This window comes from Oryctolagus cuniculus, chromosome 1 (genome assembly GCF_051225735.1).
Source record: "Oryctolagus cuniculus isolate XC-2025 breed Fujian yellow rabbit chromosome 1, ASM5122573v1, whole genome shotgun sequence".
In the NCBI taxonomy this organism is placed as follows: Eukaryota; Metazoa; Chordata; class Mammalia; order Lagomorpha; family Leporidae; genus Oryctolagus; species Oryctolagus cuniculus.
The window spans coordinates 45901222-45926337 of record NC_142867.1 but is presented as its reverse complement, the minus strand read 5'-3'; the positions used below and the strand labels follow the sequence as shown (position 1 = coordinate 45926337).

General features: G+C 40.7%; 1 protein-coding gene across 3 annotated transcripts in view; it reads left to right on the top strand.

The window, feature by feature from the left end:
- Positions 1-19162, top strand: part of PRMT3 (protein arginine methyltransferase 3) — a 156232-nt gene extending 137070 nt beyond the window's left edge. For all 3 annotated transcript variants that reach the window (XM_089310622.1, XM_002708975.6, XM_089310610.1), the window contains 3 exons: positions 2036-2086; positions 2282-2369; positions 18288-19162. In XM_089310622.1, coding sequence (XP_089166748.1) covers positions 2036-2086; positions 2282-2369; positions 18288-18397 — 249 coding nt within the window. In that variant the 3' untranslated portion in view covers positions 18398-19162. The remainder of the gene's footprint in view (positions 1-2035; positions 2087-2281; positions 2370-18287) is intronic.
- Positions 19163-25116: the final 5954 nt, after the last annotated feature.

Sequence of the window (25116 nt, the reverse complement as noted above, 5' to 3'; positions counted from 1 at the left end):
TTCACAAAGCTCATGGAAATGCATAGTATCTTTTAATTCATTTTTCTATGAATTTTTTAAAAATATTTGTATTTAAGGGACAAAAAACTTAATTTGAAATGTATTAAGAACCTACTATATAATGTTGTACTGGGCAAGAGGTGAAGAATTGGGATTTACACCTAGACCCTGCTCTTAAATAAATTGCAGCCCGATTGGGCAAACTATATATAATGCAGAAAGCACTATAATAAACGCAATGACTCAGCAAGGATTTGTTATACATTGTGGGCCAGGCACTGCTATGTACACTAAGAATATAGTAATGACCTAGACTGATTTATAGGAATAAATTTAAGAAAACAAGTATTAGGAAATCAACTGAAAAAAAGTTTTATATTCTGATTAACTGATTTTCTTTGATAATCTATAGCTGACAATTGCATTGTTCTGTAACTGTTTGGCAGAATTATAAATAGTAATTGACCCTCTTTTGGTACATAAAGTGTGATTAACCTTAAGGTTAAAGATTGAATTTTTTGGATCCAATCTATATTAACCCTACAAAAAGCAATAGAACTTCATTCTTAACAAAAGCAGCAGAGTACACAAATTAGTTTTATAGTGGTTCCTCCATAATGTCTTGCTTAACACATTATAAGCTTAATGTAATTCCAGTTTTAAAAAGTAGATTATGTCAAGGTAGTCTCATTAATGTTCAAAAGGAATGAGTATTTAAATTTTAAACAGTAAAAATTACATATTCCTCTGAATATGTTCATTTCTGTTGGAGACCTTTTTTTACTAGCACAATAACTCTTAGTGGGTTTTTTTTTTTTTCAGTATTTGCTTAAATCTGAGTTTTATTCAAGTACTAGTATTTACTTTTATTTTCAGAAAAGTTACATTTAAAACTGTCTGTCTTGGAGTGGGTGTTGTGGCCCAATAGGTTACACTGCTGCTTACAACACTTGCATCTCATGAGTGCCGTTTCAAATTCTGACCACTCTACTTGGGATCCAGCTTCCTGCTAGTTCATCCTGGAAAGTGGTAGATGATGGCTCAAAGTGCTTGGACTCCAGCTACTCACATGGAAGACCAGGATGAAGCTCCAGAAAAAGAATTAAAGCTTTGGCCGGCGCCGCGGCTCACTAGGCGAATCCTCCGCCTGCAGCGCCGGCACACCGGGTTCTAGTCCCGTTGGGGTGCTGGTTCTGTCCCAGTTGCTCCTCTTCCAGTCCAGCTCTCTGCTGTGGCCTGGGAGTGCAGTGGAGGATGGCCCAAGTCCTTGGGCCCTGCACCCCATGGGAGACCAGGAGGAAGCACCTGGCTCCTGGCTTTGGATTGGCACAGCGCGCTGGCCATAGCAACCATTTGGGGGGTGAATCAACAGAAGGAAGACCTTGCTCTCTCGTGCCCCTCCCTCCCTCCCTCCCTCTCTCTCTCTCTCTCTCATTGTCTAACTTCCTGTCAAAAAAAAGAATTAAAGATTTAAAAAATTGTTTATTTAAAATAGGACGCACTACATCAGAAGATAGTAAATTGGCTCTGTATAGAATGAGTATGTTTCAGTTATTTATTGCTGTGCAGTAACTTAATCCAAAGCATAGTGGCTTGAAGGCACAATCATTTATACTTACTTATGACTCTACAATATGGACTGGATTTATCTGACTAGTAGTGTATGTGCTAATCTCTCCCAGGGTCTCATTGACTGCAGCTAGAGGTTTCAAGGTGGTCTCTCAGTACACTAGGGACTGACTGACTTTTCCTCTTTCCATGTAGTCTCTCACCTTTCAAGTAGTCTAGCATGATCATTTCTCTGCTAACAAAAGTAGTGATTATTTTTTTAGACATTATTTCTGTGGGGAAAAAAAAAACAAATTATACTACTTTACTTTTACTTATAATATCTTTTCCAGGAAAAATAGTAACCGGCCCTAAATTTGAGAGCTATTTGGTCTTTAAAATGGTTTTTCATTTGCCGTGTCTTAAAAGACTGAGAAATTAATTGGTATATCATGTCATTAGTTTAATTATTTACATTTTTTAACAGGCAATTGCTGGCTACTTTGATATCTATTTTGAAAAGAATTGCCACAACAAGGTAAGTATCATGAGTTATTCATATGAATTAATTATGCAAAGTGCATTGTATTTTTTTTTTTGCCCTAAGGTGTTTTGATCATAAGCATTTTGCTGTTGTAAGCAATTGGAGCTTGTGTTTGATGTGGTAGATTAATGTACCATGATATTAAAAATCTTGTACTTCATCAGATACTTTTGAACTCTACCAATGCAGGTCATGTTCTCTACGGGTCCCCAGAGTACCAAAACACATTGGAAACAAACGGTATTTCTACTGGAAAAACCATTTTCAGTGAAGGCAGGTAAGAAAGATAAGGAAGGGGTGGGGGATTCATTCTACAGTAAACAGCAGTCATTCATTTTACAGTCACTTCTTATATGCCCTCTGTATCTAAAGCAATGGAACAGATGTTAAGACGTTCTTAGAGCTTACCATCTGTTTGTGTTTTAGATGGCACATCATTTAACTAAAGACATAAGAATTTTTTATTTTACATTTAATCTCTGCCAATTAAAATGAATGGAATTATGTGGCTCAGAAGTACTACAGATTCAGAAAACTTCAGGCAGTAACTAAAAGAAAGTATTTTCATTTCCCAAGTTACTAAATTTAGAGAAATATCACCAATAACAGTAAAATACAAATTCAGCAAAATGCCATTCAATAGTTATTGTATTCAAAACATATGAGCATTTGTCTAGAATGCACTCCACTGTCTCCATCTATTGACCTTTTTATGGTGTTCAAGGATTGGTCAAATAACCTCATTGATTTTTTACTTATTTTACCACCTGTAAGTCTCACATACCCATATACTTAGCTCTAAAAATTAAATGTGATTATTAAACTTACTGTTATTTTAAGAGACAGAAAGGAACAATTCCTGTCCACTAATTCAATCCCCAAATGCCCAGAAGGACCAGGACCAGGCTGGGCTGAAGCCAGAAATGGAAAACTCAATCTGGGTGGGAAAGAACCCAATTGCTTTAGCCTTCACCTGCTGCCTCCCAGGGCCTGCATTAGTAGGCAGCTGGAGTCAGGAGCCAAGGCTAGGTATCAAACCCAGGTATTCTGTTGTGGGACTCTGGCATCTTAACCCCTAAGCTAAACTCTAGCCCAGAATTTTGTTTTTAATGTAAAACTGCTTATATTACATATAAGTGTTCTTGTCCTACCTTTGCAAAACTCCTAGGAGATAGGAAAGCTGAACGTACAAGTTGCAATACAAAGACACTCAATATCACTAGTAACTCTAATACAATGAGACATTGTTTCTTATCTATTATTTTGGGGGAAAATAATGTTTAACAATACCAAGTGCTGGCAATAATGTTAGCAGGTGGAACTTTCGTACTCTCTTGCAGTAGTCCTAATGGATAAAACAACCTTAGAGAACAGTTTGATAATAGCACGTGTAAAGGCACCATCCTTACAACTCAGCAGTCTTTTTCCTACACTTGTACTTTGAACAGTCTCTCTCATAACATGTTCACAAAAATCTATATGGTTTGTAGAAATGAAAAATTGGAATCAATCATCATGTCCATCAGGAAACAAATGAGTATGTTAGTTACATAGAATAAAATCTATGGAGCAAATAAATTATTTAAGTGTGTATATCAGAAGAAGTATTGAGCACAAAAAGAACTTGCAGAATGGCTCCTAAAATATGCCATTTATATGGCATTTAACAATTATGCATACAGATAAATGATAAAAGATGAAGCAACACTTCAGTGATACCACTCAGTTCACTGAAGTGGTGACCTCTGAGGAAGAACAGAAATAGGAATCAGGTAGTCTACAAAGGGAGTTCAGTGTCAAGTATGTATGCTTTGTTTTTAAATGAAACTATGGCAGAATGTTAATATTTGATGAAGCTGAGTCCATGGCTCCTTGTGGTCATTATATTACTGTCTATTTCTCAGAATTTCATAAAATATTTTAAATTTGCCAACGCATAAATTGAATTCAGTAGATGCACCTTGTTGTGTTCTCACTTTGGGGTTGCAGTGCTATGGAAATGAAAACCTTGATGGTGTTGTTTTCTCTGTCTCCAGTAAGCTTCAGCACAGCAAAACTAAAATGAGGCAAATTTAATGCAAGTTTTTTCAAATCTTGGTGTTGGGAAGTTTGAACATGTTACTTCTTCACTGTGTCCATTTTGTCATCTTATTGCTAGAGTTTTAAAGGATGTACTTACTCATTCACATAATTTTGAGGGAGATTTAAAATAGTATTTGAGTTTTATTATCTTCAAAATTTTCTAACTAATTACAACAAAATACTGTGTTATGCCTAGTTAAATTTCTAAATCCCAACAATTCTTTACCCAGTAATCCTTAGACTAAGTGACTCATGCTTTGCCCTTGGGCTTTTTCACAATCCTATGAAACAGGTGTGTGACTCTAATGTTGCCCTCTGGCCCATCTGCATTTCTCTTATCGCCACTATATAATGTATATTCTTGTATATAAGTAGTACAACCAGTAGTGTAGCACAGACATTGAAGTATCTCAAAGTAATACAATCCTAAAGAGGAAACATTTGAAAGGGAAATTTCAAAGTAAGAAAAAGGTAATCATTTCTTAGTTTTTGGAATTTAAACAAAGGATCAGAAGTAAATATAACTGTTTTCATACCCTGCTGAACTTCTGATGGTAGCTAATAAACAGAAGCTGTAAATCATAGGGCAGAGTGCTGAAGAGGACATGCTAATCAGGAAAAGACCTCTGGAAACCTACATAGGAAGTCCTTTTGCATTTTAGGTGAATTTTAAGATGTGTAGATGTAGGATGAAGTGTGCAAGGTGAGGTGACTAGTTTGGTTAAGCTGTGAACAATTCTGAGTTCACACAGGGTCTCTAGCTATTCACATCTCAGCCACCCACAGTACACAGTGCTTTTAGACTCTGTTCAGTAGGGATTCCAGGAGAACCACGGCTGCCTGGATGCTCCTCAGCAGCGTTTACACACAGCCCTGAAATGAAGAAGCTAAACTGTGAGTAACTTAGTGGTAACAAAAGAAAGAAAAGCTAGACACTAAACATAAAATTCTTAACCAGACAGTGAATGCAACAAATTATCAGCTGATAGACCTACAGATGAGGATACTGAAGCAAATATTCTAACTGCATTTATATGTACATCATGAGACTATGGGAAGATATTTTAAATGCAAGTGGCACCTCTAGATACAAAATACCAGTATCTGAAGTAGAAATGCTATCTGATTGAATTAAATGCAGAAGAAAAAACGATGGGAAACTTGAAGATAGAACAATAAAAGGGGGACCAGCGTTATGGCACAGCATGGAAAGCTGCTGCCTGTGATTATAGCATCCTGTATGGGCGCTGGTTTGTGTCCTGGCTGCTCAACTTGCATTCCAGCTCCTTGCTAGTGGCCTGGGAAAAGTAGCAGAAGATTGCCCAAATGTTTCAATCACCCACACAGGAGAACTAGAAGAAGCTCCAGCTTTGCAGCCATCTGGGAAGTGAACCAATAAACGGAAAATCTCTAACTCTGACTTTTCAAATAAACACATTAAAAAAAAAAACCAACAACAATAAAATATATCAAAATGAAGCAAACAGGGGCCAGCATAGTGGGTTAAGCCACTGCTTATGACACCAGCATCCCATGTCAGAGCACCAGATGGAGTCCTGGCTGCTCCACTTCCATCCATCTCCCTGCTAATGTGCCTGAGAAAGCAGTAGAAGACAGCCCAAGTACCTGGATCCCTGCATGGAGAAAAATAACTAAATCCTCTTTAAAAAAAAAAAAAAAAAAGTAAGAATACATTCACAGTAATGTGTGTGAAAATATCAAGCACTCTTCTTGTAGAAGTGCAGTAATAGGAGTCCCCTGAGGGAAAGAGGGGCAGTGCAAGGACAGAAAATGTGTTTGATGAAATATTGGCCAGATTTTCTTTAAAACTAACCCACAGATTAAATTTAGCAAAGCCCAAATAGGACAGATAGAAATAAAACCCCATGAAGATACATCATAAATAAGCAGCTGATAAACAGAGATAGCAATAACTTTTAAAAGCATAAGGCAGGGGCCAGCACTGTGGCATAGCAGGTAAGGCCACCGCCTGCAGTGCCGGCATCCCATATTGGCACCAGTTCTAGTCCCAGCTGCTCCACTTCAGACCCAGCTCTCTGCTATGGCCTGGAAAAGCAGTAGAAGATGGCTCAAGTCCTTGGGCCCCTGCACCCACATGGGAGACCCTGAAGAAGCTCCTGGCTTCAGATCAGCGCAGCTCTGGCCGTTGCTGCCAGTTGGGGAGTGAACCAGTAGATGGAAGACCTCTCTTCCTCTCTCTCTCTGTGTAACTCTAACTTTCAAATAACTAAATCTTTTTAAAAAATAAAAGAAAACATAAGCCAGAGGAAAAAACATTATCGAGAAAAGAATAAAAAAGGGTTAACTTGAGAATACTAATCAAGGACTATTAAGTCATTTGATAATTGAATGTGCTGAGAGAAATGAACAGCCTAGTTCTGTGTAAGAAATATGTATCAAAAATGAAGGCTACTTGAAAATTTCTTTTCAGAAGAAAATAGCTGTAAAAAGAATTCTTCAGTAATAGACCAGCAATATAAGCATGTACTGAAGTAAGTTCTGGTGGGAATAAAATGTCACCAAGTAAGCCGGCGCCGTGGCTCAATAGGCTAATCCTCCACCTTGCGGCGCCGGCACACCGGGTTCTAGTCCCGGTTGGGGCGCCGGATTCTGTCCCGGTTGCCCCTCTTCCAGGCCAGCTCTCTGCTATGGCCAGGGAGTGCAGTGGAGGATGGCCCAGGTGCTTGGGCCCTGCACCCCATGGGAGACCAGGAAAAGCACCTGGCTCCTGGCTCCTGCCAGGATCAGCGCGGTGCGCCGGCTGCAGCGGCGGCCATTGGAGGGTGAACCAACGGCAAAAGGAAGACCTTTCTCTCTGTCTCTCTCTCTCACTGTCCACTCTGCCTGTCAAAAAAAAAAAAAAAAAAAAAAAAAAAAAAAATGTCACCAAGTAGAAACTTGGATCTAAATAACAGGAATGGGAAATAATAGAAATAGTAAATATGTGAATACATAGAAAAGTCTATTTTTTTAATTTCTGAATTGATAATTGATTAAAGCAAAAATAATGCGGATTTTGAAACATGGATAAAGTGTGGGGAGCAATTCGGACTAGACTAAGTTACTGGAATTAAGACTTATTCTATGCATCTGCTCTCCCACAATATGGCGCTGGGAGAGAAGTAAACAGCTTCCGCACAGCTGCCTCCAGTTCAACTAATAAACTGTAGGACTTGCTCCTGATTGGAGGAGAGCAGCGTACTCGGCGTGTGGGCAGCCGAGTTGGGATTGGCGGAGGAGGACTATAAAGGAGGAGAGAGACGGCATGCATCGGGAACATCTATGGGGAACATCTAAGGGAACCCGTGCCGCTCCCCTGCGGAAGTGGGGAATGCGGCCAGGGGGAACTGCCCTTCCACGGAGGTGGAAGGGATAGTAGCCAACCCGGGAAGAACCAGCAGCAAACCCGGGGAGGGCCGAGCAGACGAAAGAACAGCGCAGGGTCCTGTGTTGCTCCTCCACGAAGAGGGGGAGCGACATAATGGTGCCGTGACTCGGATAGGAAACCTAGGACGGATAGGAAACTTAGGAGGGAAGAAATGACTCGGATAGGAAACCTAGCTCGGATAGGAAACCCAGGACGGATAGCAAACTTAGGAGGGAAGAAACGGGAAGAACTGGGAAAATACCGGAGAGAGAGACTAGCAAACAGCCTAGGGAAAAGCCGGACAAAAAGGGTGCCGGAAGAAGCTGTTGAAAGCCTAGGCATAGACTCAGATACGGACTACGGGGGGAAGCTGGGAGAAATCTCTAAGGTCGAAAGCGAAAGTGAAAGCTAGAACAAACAGACTCGGACGCGGACTGTGGGGAGAGGCCAGGAGAAATGAGGGAGGAATATCGTTGGAGGAAAGTTTGGGGAAACATACCGGGTAGAGAAAAATGTTAGGGAAATTGAAGCCGTGGGGGGCAGGCCAAGGCGGACACGAAAGCCACTTTGGGATTCTCAAGTTAGCCCGGGAATGGGGGGCGAAAAGTTGAAACCAGAAGCTGAAACGTAAGCCAGATTGGGATCCGTCTGATTAGCCCGGGGAGCAAAGGACGGGAAGCCAAATCGTGGGGCGGAGACGTATGCTGGGTTGAATTCGCCAGGCTAGCCCGGGGAACTTAGATTGAATGCTAGTGGCGGACACGTAAGCTACGCTGTGTGACTCGCGGAAGCCGCCGCGTGCAGAGAGAGCACGGGGCGTGAATAGATAGGGAACGGGGCTGGCGCGAGGCTGTGGTTCAGACGCGAAAGGGTTAAGCGTCGAGACCGCGGAGCGCGCAAAGCCAAGCCGCGCAAAGCCGAGCCGCGCAGATGAGGCGCGGGCTGAAGCGGCGCAGAGCCGGGAACCCGCCGGCGGGGCGAGGCGCCGGAAAGCCGCAGGGATAAGAGAAACAGAAGTTTAGAAGTAAAAGAGAAATAGGAATGCTGGAAGATAGAAGTAAAATGGGAGAAATAGGAATGCCCGGAGATAGAGAAATAGAGAAATAGAAAGGCCTCCCTACAACACTGCAATGTGAGAGCTTGGATTCGGTCTGCCCGATTAGTGAGGCGATGAGCACCTGGGCGGCTAGCAGCTTATGCGCCGCAGGTCACCGAAGATAGGCACGAACCAACACTAATAAGTCTCCCCCACAATACGGCAATGAGAAAGCTTGGATTCGGTCTGCCTGATTAAGGCGGTAAGCGCCAGCAAGCAGCTCGACCAGAGTATGAGCCGCAGGTCACCGAACACAGGCACGCATCAGCGCCTAAAAACCTCCTCACAACATGGCGAAGAGAGGACCCGGATTCGGTTTGTTTGATAGGACTTGTAAGAGCCTGTGGCAACTCTAGCAAGCAGAGCAGAGTGTGTGCCGCGGGACACCGAAGACAGGCGCGTATCAACGCTAAAAAATAAAAAGAAAGGGGGATCTGTGGGGAGCAATTCGGACTAGACTAAGTTACTGGAATTAAGACTTATTCTATGCATCTGCTCTCCCACAATATGGTGCTGGGAGAGAAGTAAACAGCTTCCGCACAGCTGCCTCCAGTTCAACTAATAAACTGTAGGACTTGCTCCTGATTGGAGGAGAGCAGCGTACTCGGCGTGTGGGCAGCCGAGTTGGGATTGGCGGAGGAGGACTATAAAGGAGGAGAGAGACGGCATGCATCGGGAACATCTATGGGGAACATCTAAGGGAACCCGTGCCGCTCCCCTGCGGAAGTGGGGAATGCGGCCAGGGGGAACTGCCCTTCCACGGAGGTGGAAGGGATAGTAGCCAACCCGGGAAGAACCAGCAGCAAACCCGGGGAGGGCCGAGCAGACGAAAGAACAGCGCAGGGTCCTGTGTTGCTCCTCCACGAAGAGGGGGAGCGACATAAAGTAGATGACAACCATAACACAAGAAATTTTTTTAAAAGATTTATTTATTTGAAAATCAGAGTTACACAGAGGAAGGAGAGTCAGAGAGGTCTTCCATTTGATGGTTCACTCCCCAGTTGGCTGCAACAATCCGAAGCCAGGAGCCAGGAGGTTCTTCCGGGTCTCCCACGTGGTTGCAGGGGCGTAGGGACTTGAACCATCTTCCACTGCTTTCCCAGGCCATAGCAAAGAGCTGGATCGAAGAGGAGCAGCTGGGACTAGAACCAGCACCCATATAGGATGCCAGCACTTCAGGCCAGGATGTTAACCCGCTCGCCACAGCGCCAGCCCCCACAAGGAATTAATAAAATGGAAATGTGTTATGAATTTCTTGTACTATATATGACAAAATAATGTTTGAAGGCAAACTGCAATAGGTATGTGCACTGTAAATCCTGGAACAGCAGCTAACAAATTTAAAATTAAACCACAAAGTATGAGTAATAAGGTAGCTATTGTTAGAGATAAAAAATGGAATCCTGAGAAAATATTTAATTGAAAAGATAGGAAGAAAGGAATATAATCATGATAACAACTAGATAGAAAGTTGGAAGACGTGAACAGCACTAACTGGTTTGACATCCATAGACTAGTATGCTGAGTCATAAAACAAATCTTAATACATATAATTGTATAGGAGTCATACAGAATATATTCAAAACTAAGTAAAATAAAACATAATTAACAAAAAGATATCTGAAAATCCTAAAATATTAGGAAGTAAACAGCAGATTTTTATTCCAAAGAAAAGCATACAAAAAAAGAAAATGAGACAGCATTCTGATCTGAATGATAATGAAACAGTAGATCAACTGGTAGAATAGTTAAAACAGTGCTTAGAGGAAAACTGTATAGCTTTAGATGTTACCTTAGAAAACAAGCCAAAGAGGCTTCAGTAGTGAGTTCCAACCAATATTTAAGGAAAATAACGATGAATCTATACAAATGTATTTTAAAAAGAAGTAGAATTCCTTTGAACAAAAATATGATTGCCTCATGGAATGTGGGGAAGAAAGGCATCTGACAAAATTCATTCATGGTAACTCTTAGCAAGCCAGCACAAAGCACAGGTAACGTTGGTGGTGATAAAAGACTGAATGCCTTCTTTCTAAGATACTGAGTCAGGGATGTTCATCGTGACCACTTCTGATCAGCACTCTTCTTAGAAGTCTTCATCAGAGCAATAGGAGGTGGGGAGGGGAAATTAAGCAGTTTCATTCGTAGATCATATAACACATGTAAAATCCTAGAACAAAGTACAAAAAAAAAAAGCTATTAGAACTATGAGGATGACAGAAGTCTTAAAGATCAAAATGTTAAATTTTAAAAAACACAACAGTATATGTAGTAACTTCAAAAAAGCTCCCAGTATTTAAGATATATATTCACGATTTAGTGACATAAAACCACTCTAAACATAAGAAATTGGGAGACACCGTTGTGTTTGTGGCTGAAAGATTCAGTGTTGTTAGGATATCAGCCCCCACCCTTGCAAAACAATCTATGGCTTCAGTGCAGTCCACATCTAAATCCTAGCAAACGCTTTTGGAGGGTAGAAATTAACAAACTGGAGGCTGGCATTGTGGTATAGCAGGTAAAGCTGCTGCCTGCCATGCCAGCATCCCATATGGGGTGCCAATTCAAGGCCCAGCTGCTCCACTTCCAACCCAGTACCCTGCTAATGCACCTGGGAAAGCAACAGAAGGTGGCCCAAGCACCCACATGGGAGACCCAGAAGAGGCTGGCCCAGCCCTGGCCTCCGTGGCCATTTGGGGAGTGAACCAGTATATAGAGGAACTTCTTTCTGTGTTTCTCCCTAACTCTGCCTTTCACATAAATAAAATCTTTAAAAAATGGTCAAACTGATTTTAAGATTTACATGGCAATATAAGGGATCAAGAATAGCCAAAACATTTTTTAAGATTTATTGGAAAAGTTACACAGAGAGGAGAGAGACATATTCTATCCACTGGTTCACTCCCCAGTTGACCACAATGGTCAGAGCTGCGCTGATCCAAAGCCAGGAGCCAGAATCTTCCAGGTCTCCCTCGTGGGTGCAGGGGCCCAAGACTTGGGCCATCTTCTACTGCTTTCCCAGCAGAGAGCTGGATCGAAAGTGAAGCCAGCTAGGTCTCAAACAGTTGCCCATATGGGATGCCGGCACTGCAGGTAGTGGCTTAACCTGCTGTGCCACAGCGCTGGCCTCGCCAAAATGATTTAAAGAAAAGCAGGAGGACTTATACTGTCTTATAAAGCCAGTGTCTTACTAGCTTAAGGACAGACATGCAGAACAATGGGACAAAACAGAGCTCAGAAGTAAACTATGCACATAGGTTATTCAGTTTTTGACAGAGGAGCCAAGGTAATAAAATGGTAAAAGGATATTCTTTTCAAGAAATGAAAGCTCTCTTTAATGAGTTTTGAAGACAAATTTATGGTTTGCTCTTTGTGATACAAAGATTTTTTTAATTAAGACACAAAAGAGTTTGTTTCTTATAAGAAGTTTATAGTTTCTGCTTCTACATCTACGTCTACAATCTGTTTCATGTTAAGAGTTAATCATTCATCTCAGCCCCAACCCCCACAAAACAAAATTGAAGTGGTAATACTAATGTATAATGACAGTATTACTATAACTGGATGTCTTGGGCTGGGAATAGAAATTGGGCGCTGGCTGCACAGGAGATTGACAAAGAAGCTGTTTGGAGTACTGGGAATATTTTCTGTTTCCATGATGGTGCATACATTTATCAAAACTTATCAAGCCTAAAATGTGTGAACTTTTATTATTTAATATTATAACATAATAAACATGGTGCCTTGGGAATAAACGTAGGTAAATGAAAGAGAAATCAGAAGATCCATTAAGAAGACTCAGTACCTGGTAATTGGGACATTTTAAGTTAGTGAGGAAGATATTCAATAAAATTGTGTAAACATAGTAATACAGTCTTAAATTCAGAAAACAAAGGAAAAGGTCGCAGGTTTGACTATACAAAAATGGAAAAAATTCTATAAAATGATCTAGTTTCAAGAAAGAAAAGCAAATTAAAAGTTTTATTTTGTACTTCTTAGAGGAGCAAATATATTTTGAAGTGTGAATTTTAAATTGATTCCCTAGGATGAATTTTTCATTAGCAAGTTGTATTATTAGAAACTAGACAACCATGGGGCCAGCGCCATGGCGCAGTAGGTTAATCCTCTGCCTGTGGTGCTGGCATCCCATATGGGTGCCAGTTCTAACTGTACCTCTCAAATAAATCAAATCTTAAACTAAACAACCAAACTTTTAAAATTACAAGGAAAAAAAAAACACCTTTTGTCTAGATAAACAAAAACCAGCATTTGGTTGCTCTGATTCCCATTTCAGTGATGATTAGAGGTGATGGGTATTATTTCAAGTGTTATCCACAATCTCAACAACTGATACATTAATTTCAGAGGATTTTCTTGTCGAGGTGTATGAGGTAATGCCGCAGATATTTTCTTTTAGTGCATTTGCTCTGACGGTTTCTACTCTGACTGTCAGAGTTATCTTGGGAATGTTAGATAATAATTTAAGTTGCCCTGGTTATAAATGTTCTATTCAATCCCAAGCGTGAGGGTCGAAATGAAAATGTTTCATGGTGTTTGTAAAACAGCTTGTCAGTTTCTTCGTTTCAGGATACAAGGATATACCTCTAAGAGTTCTGTATTTTAGAAATATATCTCAAATTGAAATGACTTACTAATAGATGTTTTTGTTACATTTTCACAAAAAATTTTCAAGCATCAGTATTAAACATCTGAAAAAAATCGTGACTTGCTCTATATCCTGATGCTGTTGTTGTCATGTCTGAAATGAAACACAAGCAAAATGTCTTTTCTGTAATGTTAATTTCAAAGAATAATGTACATACATACTTATTTAGGTTAATTAAATAGCAGGTTGGGTCACAGTAATAAATACGTAATTCACACTGCTGAACCCCCTTCAATTGTTCAGGCCTAAGTAAAATGCCACGGCAGTAGTTGCAATACCAGACTAGATCAGAGTAATTAATCAGTGTCAAATAGATAGAAAATGACGGATGTTGTTAAGTGTGTGTATTGTGAGGGCTGCAAAGGACACTGTGGAGCTGAGCTGTACCACCTAGGTTTTATCATCGGCAGACGGCTGTTTACCACAAAGCAGTGCTGCAATTTAATCAAGAGAAAAAATGATTTCATTTCAATTCGGTTATGAGGCATTCTTAAAATTTCCTCCAGAACAATGAAATTTCATTTCCCCACAAAGAGAAGAGGAAAAACTTAACAAATCATTGTCACTATTAAAACGTAGGGTTTAGAAATGAAACAAAATACCACTTGGATACTCCATCATATAAGAGGTCACTATGTGTATATGAGAAATAGCCTGATTTTACTCACATTTTTCATATCACATGAAATAGACCTGGATTTTTAGCATAAAACTATAATGTAAGTGATTATTATATAATTGAACACTATATTTCATGGAAAAAGAAAAATCCTGAATTGAAGCTTAACATATTCTGTAACTCCTTTCAAAGTATTTGGTCTAGGAAGCTGCTCCAAATGCTCAGATGCTTAGATCACTTCCTTTTGGAACTACTTTAGAAACTAGGTCAGAACAAAAACCACCTAGGCCCTTTAGTTTATAGTCAGTTTTGCTTTTAGCTAAATGTAGCCAAGTTCTTATTATTTTAGGCAAATTCTTAGTCTGAGAAATTCTGTATTCACATTGTCTCTTCCTGCTTTATAAATATCAAGTCTATTCTCAAGAGTAGATTTACCATTATCTCCCCCCACCAAAAAAAAAAAAAAAAAAACTTTACCTTTACTAAAGATAGTATCACACTGCGGGCGCTGCTGCTCAATAGGCTAATCTTCTGCCTGCGGCACCAGCACCCTGGGTTCTAGTCCTGGTTGGGGCTCTGGATTCTGTCCTGGTTGCTCCTCTTCCAGGCCAGCTCTCTGCTGTGGCCCCGGAGTGCAGTGGAGGATGGCCCAAGTCCTTAGGCCCTGCACCCACATGGGAGACCAGGAGAAGCACCTGGCTCCTGGCTTCGGATTAGCGTGGTCACAGCGCACTGACTGCAGCAGCCATTGGGGGGGGTGAACCAACGGAAAAGAAAGTCCTTTCTCTCTGTCTCTCTCTCACTGTCCACTCTGCCTGTCAAAAAAAAAAAAAAAAAAAAAGGCATCACAGACACACACTCAGAGACACTTGCATTACCAGTGCAGGTAGAATAACTATATAAATATGCTTATATTTTGCTTATTTTCTAAAGACTTATCTTTTGAACACTAAAACAAGGTCTACCTACACAGCAAATTTTCCCAGCTAGACTCCACTTTATTATATTTTTTTGACAGGCAGAGTTAGAGAGAGAGAGAGAAAGTTGGTTCACCCCCAAAATGGCCACCATGGCTGGCACGCTGTGGCTGGCGCGCTGCGCCAATCTGAAGCCAGGAGCCAGGTGCTTCCTCCTGGTCTCACATGCAGGTGCAGGGCCCAAGCACCTGGGCCACCCTCCACTGCCTTCCAGGGCCACAGCAGAGAGCTGGACTGGAAGAGGAGCAACCAGGACTAGAACCCAGGGTGCCAGCGCTGTAGGCGGAGGATTAACAAAGTGAGCCGCAGCACCGGCTCAACTCCACTTTATCTATAAAAACTACTTTCAATTTAAACCCAACTATAGAGAACTTTTTTAGCCATGCCAAGATAAAGTTGTATTAGTGTAATAAAATTTGAGACATGAAAATTGGCAGAATCAAGCAGCCAGGTACAGCAGCCAGCTAGGTGTCCTTGGCATACTATTACTCTGAAATAAGAGGAAATTAGATTTCATTGATAACACATTATTGTACTTATTTGGCATTAATTTTATTATGTGCAATACTACATCTGATCAAAAAGAGGGCAAATAACTTATTCTATTAGATTTCTGTATCACCACTTAGAACGTTGTAACACATATGTGTGCATGAATTGATTTGGGAGAACAAAGAAGGGAGCAGTCTACTTCCTGAGGACAAATGGAGAAAGATTTACAGAAATAAGCTTGGTCATCTACGTGAAGTTGAAATTTCTCAAGTCAAAGAGGTCAAAACAGCTTTCTACACAGACGAACAGCTTGGATGAAGGCAAAGAGGAAGAAGAAAGGGAAGGTAGCTTTAAGATACCCAGGCTTTGTAGCTAGAGCACGTGAGGTTATGTGGGGTTGTGAAGGGGTGTGACTAGAAACTGTCAGAACATAAAGGGCCGTGGTAAGGAGTTCGTATTTTATCAGGAAAATATTGACTATCTAGTGAGGGGTTTTTTAAAATTAACTTTATTAAGGCCTTCTTTACATAAAATGTTCACATTAAACACATACAGTTGAGTTTTGCTGGTATTTCATAAATTAAGCTGAAGTCTTAAAGGTCCTATATTGTATCCTACAAGTTTTACAGTTTTAAGATTTTATATTTAAATCTATGATCTTCTTAGTTTGTTAGGATGGTTTTGCATTCTCATAGTGTGAAGAATTGAGATTCACTATTATGTGAATATTTTGTTCTAGTAATATTTATGGAAAATATTGTCCTTTCATCATTGAATTACATTACCCCTTGGTAAAAATTCAGTTGATTATACAAGAATAGGTTTATTGCTCAATCCAGTTTTCCTGCATGGGTGGCAGGATCCCAATTTCTGGAGCCAGAGCCAAGCATCAAACCCAGTCACTCTGATACATGATTCAAGAGTCCTAATCAGCATTTTAACCACTAGGCTAAAAGCCCATCCCTCTATTATATTTGTCTTTGTAGTGTATACCAATAGTGCACTAGCTTGATTAATATAACTTTGTAGTACTTTTAGAAATCACTTATTACAATAATTCAAATTTTGTTGTTTATCAAGACCATTGGCTCTTCTAGGTCTTCTGTGTTTCCATACAAGTTTTAGGGACAGCCTGTTGATTTCTGCATCAGGTATTTTGAGTAGATTGTACAGAATTAATAAAATTTGGAGAAAGTAACACCTTAAAAATATGAAGTGTTCCAATCCAATGAGTAACTATTTAGTTTTTAACTTCTCTCAATAGTATTCTGTAGTTTTGAGTGTAATAGGTTTTACACATACTTATACTTTTTAGTTATCCATGTCTTAATTGGGGTATTGGAAATGTTGATATTTATTGTTATAAGGGTACTTAAGAGTTCACAGGACAAGTGTATTTTAAAACTATACATAGATTTCAGTTGTTTTTGGCACCAAAATTCCATTTTCTCATGATCTGTTTCCAGTACCTTTGTATATGGTAAATAGTAAAACTTTTAAAGATTTAAAAAGTAATTAATTGTTCAAAGCAAAGCAACATTTGTATTGTGGGGTCCCCAGCGTTTGGGGAACTAAAATGTTTACAACAATTGGAAGAGAATGGAAATGTATGGGCAGGTGTTGTGGTACTACTGTGTCACTGTTGGTAGTCTTTGATAAGCTGAAGATAGAGCAACCATTACAAAAATAACACCAAGAAGTATAGTTTATAAGTCAGAATTAGAGCTAAAGTGAAAGAGAATATTCAGTTGAAATGGGAGAGTAAGAAGAAAAACAGTGAATAAATAGAAAACAAATGACAAGTGGTAGAATTAAACCCAGTAATGCACATTATATGAGACTATTTCAAGTTGTTCATTGGAAAGGAGAATTAAGATATGTTTATTTTGGTGTGATTTTTAAAAAATTTGGAGAGTTTTTTTTTTTTTTAAATTCACATTTTTGTAAAAAGTCCCCTCATACTTACTTAGTTCTGGTCTTCCTTTAGTATTTATTCTATAAATTTAAAAAAAAAATTCTGCTTAATTGGAAAAGTCCTTAACTTCACCTTAATGTTAAAACATATTTGCTGAATATTGAACTGTAAGTAGTCTTTTGTCTTTAAGGGCTATTTGCAAATTTTTAGAAATCAAATGAAATTTGTTATAATCAGAAAGGTACATGGATAATCGATTCCACTTTGCAACATACAGAACAAGTTTTTAGAAATTGGTCATCTTTGCCTTTGAACAGACATGCAATATTTTTGTGTTGTTTCACCTACCTATGCATTTCTCACTTCCAGTGTCAGTTTCTTAAAAGCCAGCAGCCTTGTCATGGGCTTCTAGAAAATGTTTTCCCACCTGTAATTTCTAGTTCCTCAAAATGCTATTCCCTAAAAGGCTCTCTGCATGTTTTCTCCTCCTCAAATATCATTATTGCACACTCCTTAAAGCTGACCATGACTTTAGCCCTGCTCTCGGATAACTAGTCCTTGTGTGATCATTGCCTTTCCCAGTCCTTGCATTCTTGAGACACATGCCTGGTACATGGTGTAGCTACCTGTCATCACCCTTGACTGTTAACTCTGATGGTGAGAAACCTGTCTTCCATCCCCCCACCCTGTATGCCCTTGTATTCCAGAGTTCAATTAAACTGCCTGATCAAACCCTAGGTAGCCACCGTATTTAGCTCATAAAGATATGATACTGTGGTGCAAAAACTAATGAAGCAAAACTGCTCTAATAAGTGGTCAATTTTAAAAATAACCAAAGTTTCAAGTAATGCAATGTATCATGACAAAAAAAAGAGAAACCTGCTTGGTAAACATTATTCTCTTTTCTGCTAAACTGTACTCCTTAAGTTCTTAAACGGTTTTTTGCTTTTCTTTTCCAAGGTGAAGCCTTGAATGGAAGAATTACAGTTCACAAGAATAAGAAAGATCCACGTTCTCTCATTGTGACCCTTGCATTGAATAATTCAACTCAGACTTATAGTCTTCAGTGAAAAAAAATTGTGAAAAACACAGCTACATTACAGTTTTTCACATGGGGAGCGTGTGGGCCAGTGGGTGGGTGCCGGGCTCAGCTGAGGGAGGTGACCAGCTAATCCTGCTGGGCCACCTCGGTCGTTTATCCTCAGACGTCTGCTCAGCTAGATGGAAGCAACCATAACCTTCACAGTACATTTATCAGTATTGAACATTTCAGTTGGCCTATATTTGGAACAGATAAAGGCTTTTGTTTTTACTGTTTCTTACTATAAATTTTAATCAGTAATAATTGGTTATTTGGATGTTTTATTAAACTAATAGCACAAGGTAATGTACATTTTATTGCGGATTTCCTGAGTGCTAGAATGTCAGAAGACAATAGAGACGAGCAAGTATAGGGACTAGAATACAGACAAGAGCATCAGCCTTCTCAGCCCAACCATATTTGAAGACAGCTTAGTTGCTCACCCCCATAGCATTCCTGTACTTCTCATTTTGTATTCCTTCCCTCTTTGTGCATATGCTTTAGCCAGATATTTCTAGTATGGCCCAGGAAATCTAATTTCAATATGTGTCCTCAGTTTCATAAGAATTTTTAAACGGGATAAATGTGTACTTGTTTACTAATACATTGCCTTTTTCAAACTAAATTTATGTGCAGAGATAAACATGTAAGTGTTAATATACTCAATAAAAATGTTATTTGCAAGTATTGATTTAATTTGAAACATGGAATGGAGCACATTCAATAAAATGTATACAACTGCTAACATTAAAAATATTTCAATATTAAGGTCTTTGTGAAATCAGAAGCAATTAAAACAAGTCTTAACAAAGGGATCGTTTTTAGAAAATACGGTTTTCGGAGAGGTGAGCCATGACTGCTGGGTTTTTGTCAAACACAGTGTACATGGCAGCTTAAAGTGCCGTTGAAGAGCATAAGCCGTGAGGTCAGTGACAAGTTCAAACTGTGACTCCAGCTCGTACTTGCTGTGTGTGTGATCTTTGTCACTTTCCTGAACGTCTTGCTGCCCCATGAACATGCCAGTCTGAGTAATGCACTTCAAGTATGTAGATCTGTGCCTGGCACATCGAAAACACTCAGTAAATGTTAGGTGATGCTGTCATGTGAGATTTTCTTCTGGTCCAGCCACAGTTAGTGGATCTCAGTTTTCAGTTTGCCTTCCAAGGCTGGTCATTCTATTTTGTGTACCTAAGCATTTTCTGAGAACATAAGCATCCAAATGTTCGCAATTGGAATTTATGCCATTAAACTGCTCTGAAAAATAAGTATTTTATAGCCCTTGACAGTGATCCAGTGTCCTTTCATGCTGTGGCAGATGGACATTTATAGATAGCAATTTACTGTGTCCCAGAGATTTGATTTGATTTCCTTTAAGAAACTACCTTTTTCTCCTGTTTCCCCTTGTGAAAACATTTTTATGTTAATGTGTGGCATCCGAGTATGATAGTCACCTGTATTAACAATGTGTTGAGAAGCGAGCGAGTGCTTTGGAAGGGGTGTTCCAAGAATACAGCACTCTTGAGGGAGTACACATTGCACAAACTGGTCTAATAATAGCCTCAGCTACTGCTGAACACACTTTAAAAGTGGGATATCTAAAATGTATCAAGGGAAGTTACCCATTTGAAATCAGTCTACAGGAGTCTCCCCATTCATTCTATAAAGTGGGAGAAGGTAGGGTAACAGAATTGCTAAGAACAATCAACACTGAGAAATGAAAACCAGATGGATGACGTGCCACTTAGCTCCTAGTGGCAGAGCAGGAAACTCATTTAAGCTGCTGGGCTGTAGCATAACCCAAAATGTCCAGATATTTAGATTTTTCTGTATAGCAGAACAAAAATGTGTCAAGTTAGCAGACTGTCAGAATTCTAGCTACACTTTAAGGGAATTGCAAAAACAACGTAGCTTACAAATGTAGTTTATATTTGAAATCGCCGAAAGATACCAACTGGCGATGAACAGCAGAGTCAGTGAGACAATTGAGGTCAAGCATTGCCTAGAACAGAGGTGGAAAACTAGAGCCCTGGGAACTGTTGTGGTAAGTAAAGTTTTCTTGGTACACAGCCACACTTAGTTGTGGATTGCTGTAGCAGCTCTTGCACTACCTTGGCCAAGGTGGGTCATTGCAACAGAGATCAGCTAGCCCACAAGTCCTAGCACTCACAAACACACTTTACTAGCTGGGCCTTGTCAAAGTTTTCCCACTCTTGGCCTATGGCTTAATATCTTGTAACTGCCCCTTCAGGCTTATAAGAGTAGCAAGTTAACCACTAATGGTGTTTAGAATACATGTTTCTTAGAACTGAGAGTGATGTGGCAAGAGGGAGGTAAATTCTGAATGAAGCAAATTTAGGAAAAATCTGGTTTTGGTTGCAGCCAAGAAAGGACAACTGCGATGTGGGCAGAGACAGCTAATACTGAAGTAAAGTGTACCTCATTAGTGGTCGCGGCAGAGAATCTGCACACGGCAGCAGGACTGTGTTGCCCTCCCCACCCCCAACATTGAACTAAGCAACTGGAGGTGCCCTGTTTATGAAGACAGGATTGACCGAAACTTAACCAATTTCTTTTAAAAATACAGTATTTACATACATGAAACAGATGTCTTGAATTGTAATGTTTAAGGCTCTACATTTATGTAACAAATTGAAGCTTTGTTTCAGCTGATTATCCACTTCATTTGAAAGTTTTAATAGAAACCAGAAATGTACAGACAGAACTTTTCTCAACTAGATAGTTGAACTCTGCCTATGAACTAGGAAATAACAGGAGTAACTTCTGAGGCTTAGAGTATTTACAGTGGTCATGGGTGTATATGAGGGCTCTGCACCCAGAACTGCCAACATTAAGAGAAACAGTTGGGAACTCGGATCAGTGATTTCTAGCCTATCTTAACGCTTCGTTGCTGGGTTGTTTGATGCTCGTGTTGTACTGAGGCATGAGGACCAGAGCAAGATCAAGCCCCTGCGTAGCTATCAGCAGAAACTTTGCTAGACTGTAGGCTCATCTTGTTTGCTCGAAAGGGTAAACTTCTCCAGGCAGAATGATCAATAACATGCACTTTCAAATGTCAAATTCATTTGACCTCTCCAATAAAGTCTTAAGGGGGAAGAAATCAACAAGAAGCAGTTATGGTCTCAACACTCTGGCTAACGTGGAGCAGTTAGCATTCATTTAGTTCTAGAGTGTAGCTAAATACAAAAAAGTTGAGGGGCTGGTGCTGTGGCATATCGGGTAAAGCCGCCACCTGTAGCACCGGCATCCCATATGGGTGCCAGTTCGAGTCCCAGCTGCTCCACTTCCAATCCAGCTCCCTGCTAATGCACCCGGGAAAGAAGTGGAAGATGGTCCGTATCCTTATGCCCTTTTACCCACGTGGGAGACCGGGAAGAAGCTCCTGGCTTCAGATCAACCCAGCTCTGGCCATTGCAGCCATTTGGGAAGTGAACCAGTGGGTAGAAGAAAGGCATCTCTCTTTCTCTGCCTCTAAATCTTTCAAATATTTTTTTAAAGGAAAGGTTGGTTGTAATTAAAATTGAAGATAATGGTTTAACAATTAGTAAAGGAGGTAGTTTAACAAATTATAGCATACTCATTTCATGGAATTTTATGCAGTCAGTATCATTATCAAGTCCTCACAGCAACATGGAAAAGCTCATGTTGTAAATGCTACATAAAGCAAAATAACTTCATGTGTCTGATTACAAAAAAAAAAAAAAAACTGATATAAAGTACTAGGAAAGTACTAGGAAACAAATGTTAGATTGGATTATGACTTTATTACCTATACTTTGTGATGTTATGTATCTTTGATAAAATATGGTTTTTAAAAAACTTAACCAAGTAGCTAAAATACACAGTGTTGATACCACAAGTGAACCCCCTGGCCGCTCCCCACCCCCACCCTGCTCAGAAGGATGGTGGAAGCCCAAGACCTGTGCTTATTTGTGGGAGGACCCATGCTCCCTCTGCCAACACTCCCAGCCTTAAAACCACTGCTTTGGGACCATCAGAACTGAGAATGCCCTTTATTCCCATTCATGTCACCCGGCTCATTCTCCGTTTGTCATCTCTATGCCATTCTTCATATCCCCTTTTCTGTGGAGAATCTAGCTCTCTGGCAAACGTCTTGAGTGGCGACTGTCCTCTCCCTGTACACTGGGAGGTGAAGTAGATGCGTCCTTGCTCTTGGTTGCCAACCATGGACCATCTTCCCCACCTTCTTTACATCTTCAATCTCGTCATCAAGACTCCAACCACCTTACCTTGTCTCTATCATCCCCCTTCCCCCACATCACTCACCCTCATTCCTTAAAAATGTAGCTCCTAACTCCCCCACACTGCTGCTGCTGAACCAGCGAGTCCCTGTCTACTTTGGATGATCCTCTGGCCTGCACTGGATAATCTTGCCAGGCCTTTCTCCTTTCCTCCCTTTCTCCTATCTGATCACCCTCTAAGACTGGCCATGACTCAGAATTCCAACTCCAGCATGATCTCAATTTTAAGTACCATTGAACTGCCTAGCTTCAGCTCACTCTCCAGCAATCCAACTCCACCAAAACTAAAATCCATCGATTCTTACATTGTCCCTCCTCACTTCATATTTGCATTTGCTACCTTGCCCAGTTTAGAATCCATAGTTTATCACTATCACACTCCCTTTCATACAGCTTTAACCCCTTGCTGCTCTTTCACTCGCCTATACTCAGCCAAACCACAAGCCTATTTTAAGGCAAATCTGTAACCACCTGTGCAGCTGCTGAGGCGGAAGAGAAACACCCAGCTGTGTTGGTTGCCCAGTCTCCAGGTGGCATCTGTGCTGTGTGGAAGCCTGCCCCCGATCCAGTTAGTCTCCCACTCCTCTTAGACTGTTCATACCTTTTCCCCTCAAACCTCCAACACTTCCCCCTCATTTTTACTTCCAGCTGAAATCCTTGTTTCCTAGGCCTCTGAGAAAGAACCAAACAGGAGGATTCCCACAGGCTGTCGCATTCCCCGACTTTATGTCCTTACACTGCCTCCAACCTATGGGTGTGGGCAAACCTAGGCTACTTCTGGACAAGGCTGGCAGCTCCCTGTTACTCCAAGATGTGGGTCAGCATTTCTCCCCTCCCCCTTGTATCACCACACTCTGTCACTACTGCTCCCCAATTAGCATATAAATAGGCTATCATTTTTCCTCTCTTCAAAAGAATTCTCTTGACTCCACTTCCTCCTGCCACTGCCACATTTCCAATTTGCCCTTTACTGTAAGCTCACTAAAAGAAGTGTTGTCTGTGCTGTTGGTTTTCTCTTCCTATTATTTGAGCTGTGACTTATATATACAATAAGATGCACACATTTTTAATAGGGTGAGTTTTGACAAATGCATATGCCCATGAAACCATCACCCCTAATAATATTCAGAAGGTTTCCTTCAACGTTTCCTATGCCAGCTTGCATTAAACAGTTATCTGTCATCTTCCTGACCTGACTTCTATCAATATAAATTTGTTTTGCACGTGGAAAACTTCATGTACGTGGTATCTCAGTCTGTGCTGCTCTAACAGTGTCATCGGCTGGGTAATTTAACAAGAATAGAAATTAATTTCCTTGCAGTTCTGGGGCTGGAAAGTGCAAATCAAGTCTCCGGCAGGCTCAGTGGTCAGGCAAGGGCTGCCGTCTGCCTCCTGATGGAGCCTTGTTGGAGCACCCTCCAGAGGAAAGGATGGATGCGTCCTCATAGGACTAAGGGCAAGAAAGCTGAATGCTGATTAAAACTGCTTCTAAAGGGCCTTCGTCTCATTTCTAGGAGAGCAGCCTACATAGTCTAAGCACCTCTTACAAGCCCCACCCCTCAAGACCATCCCATTGGCCACTAAATTTCAACCACTGAATTTTGGAGGGGCCACATTGAAACCACAACAAATGGAAGCGGTTAGTGCATTCTCGCATCTGGCTTCTCTCAGCTCGCTGTTTTTGGAGAGTCACCACACTGTGTGCCCATGGTTCATTCCCTTTTATTAGTGACCATTATTCCACTGTATAAACGGGATACTACTCCTTTGTTTCTCCCTTCCCCGTTAGGGAACATTTGGGCTGTCTCTGGGTTGCAGCTGTTATGATAAAACCACCCCGAACACTTGTGTGCAACTTTTTTTGCACCCCCTCTCACCAGGCCTTTGCCTCCACTTGCTTTCAAGTTCATTTTTCCAAGGTCACAGTGAGCTACATGTTGCCGATTCCAGTGACCAATTCTCAGCCCTCATTTTGCTTGACCTTCCAGCAAAATTAAGTGCTGACAATCACTCCTCGGGATGCTTAGCTTGGGTTACAGCCTGAATGCTTATGTGCCCTCCCCCAGATTCATACGTTGAAATCCTAACCCCCAAGCAGAGGCCACTGGGAGGCTGTTGGCTCATGAGGGTGGACCCCTCCTCAGTGGGATGAGTGTCCTTAGCATGCTCTGCCCCTCTTCTCGCTATGTGATACAATGAGAAGTTGACCACCTAAAACCTGAGAGGGGACCCTCACAAGAACCCAAGAATACCAAGCATCCAATCTCAGACCTTCAGCCTCAAGACTGAGACATAGATTTCTGTTGTTTACAAGTCACCCTTAGGCAACCTTTTTAAGCAGTCTGGACTAAGACACTTGGCCTTCCCTATCTTCCTTTCTCCTCCTTGGATTCTTTTCAATTTCTTTTGTTGCTCTTCCTCATCTTAC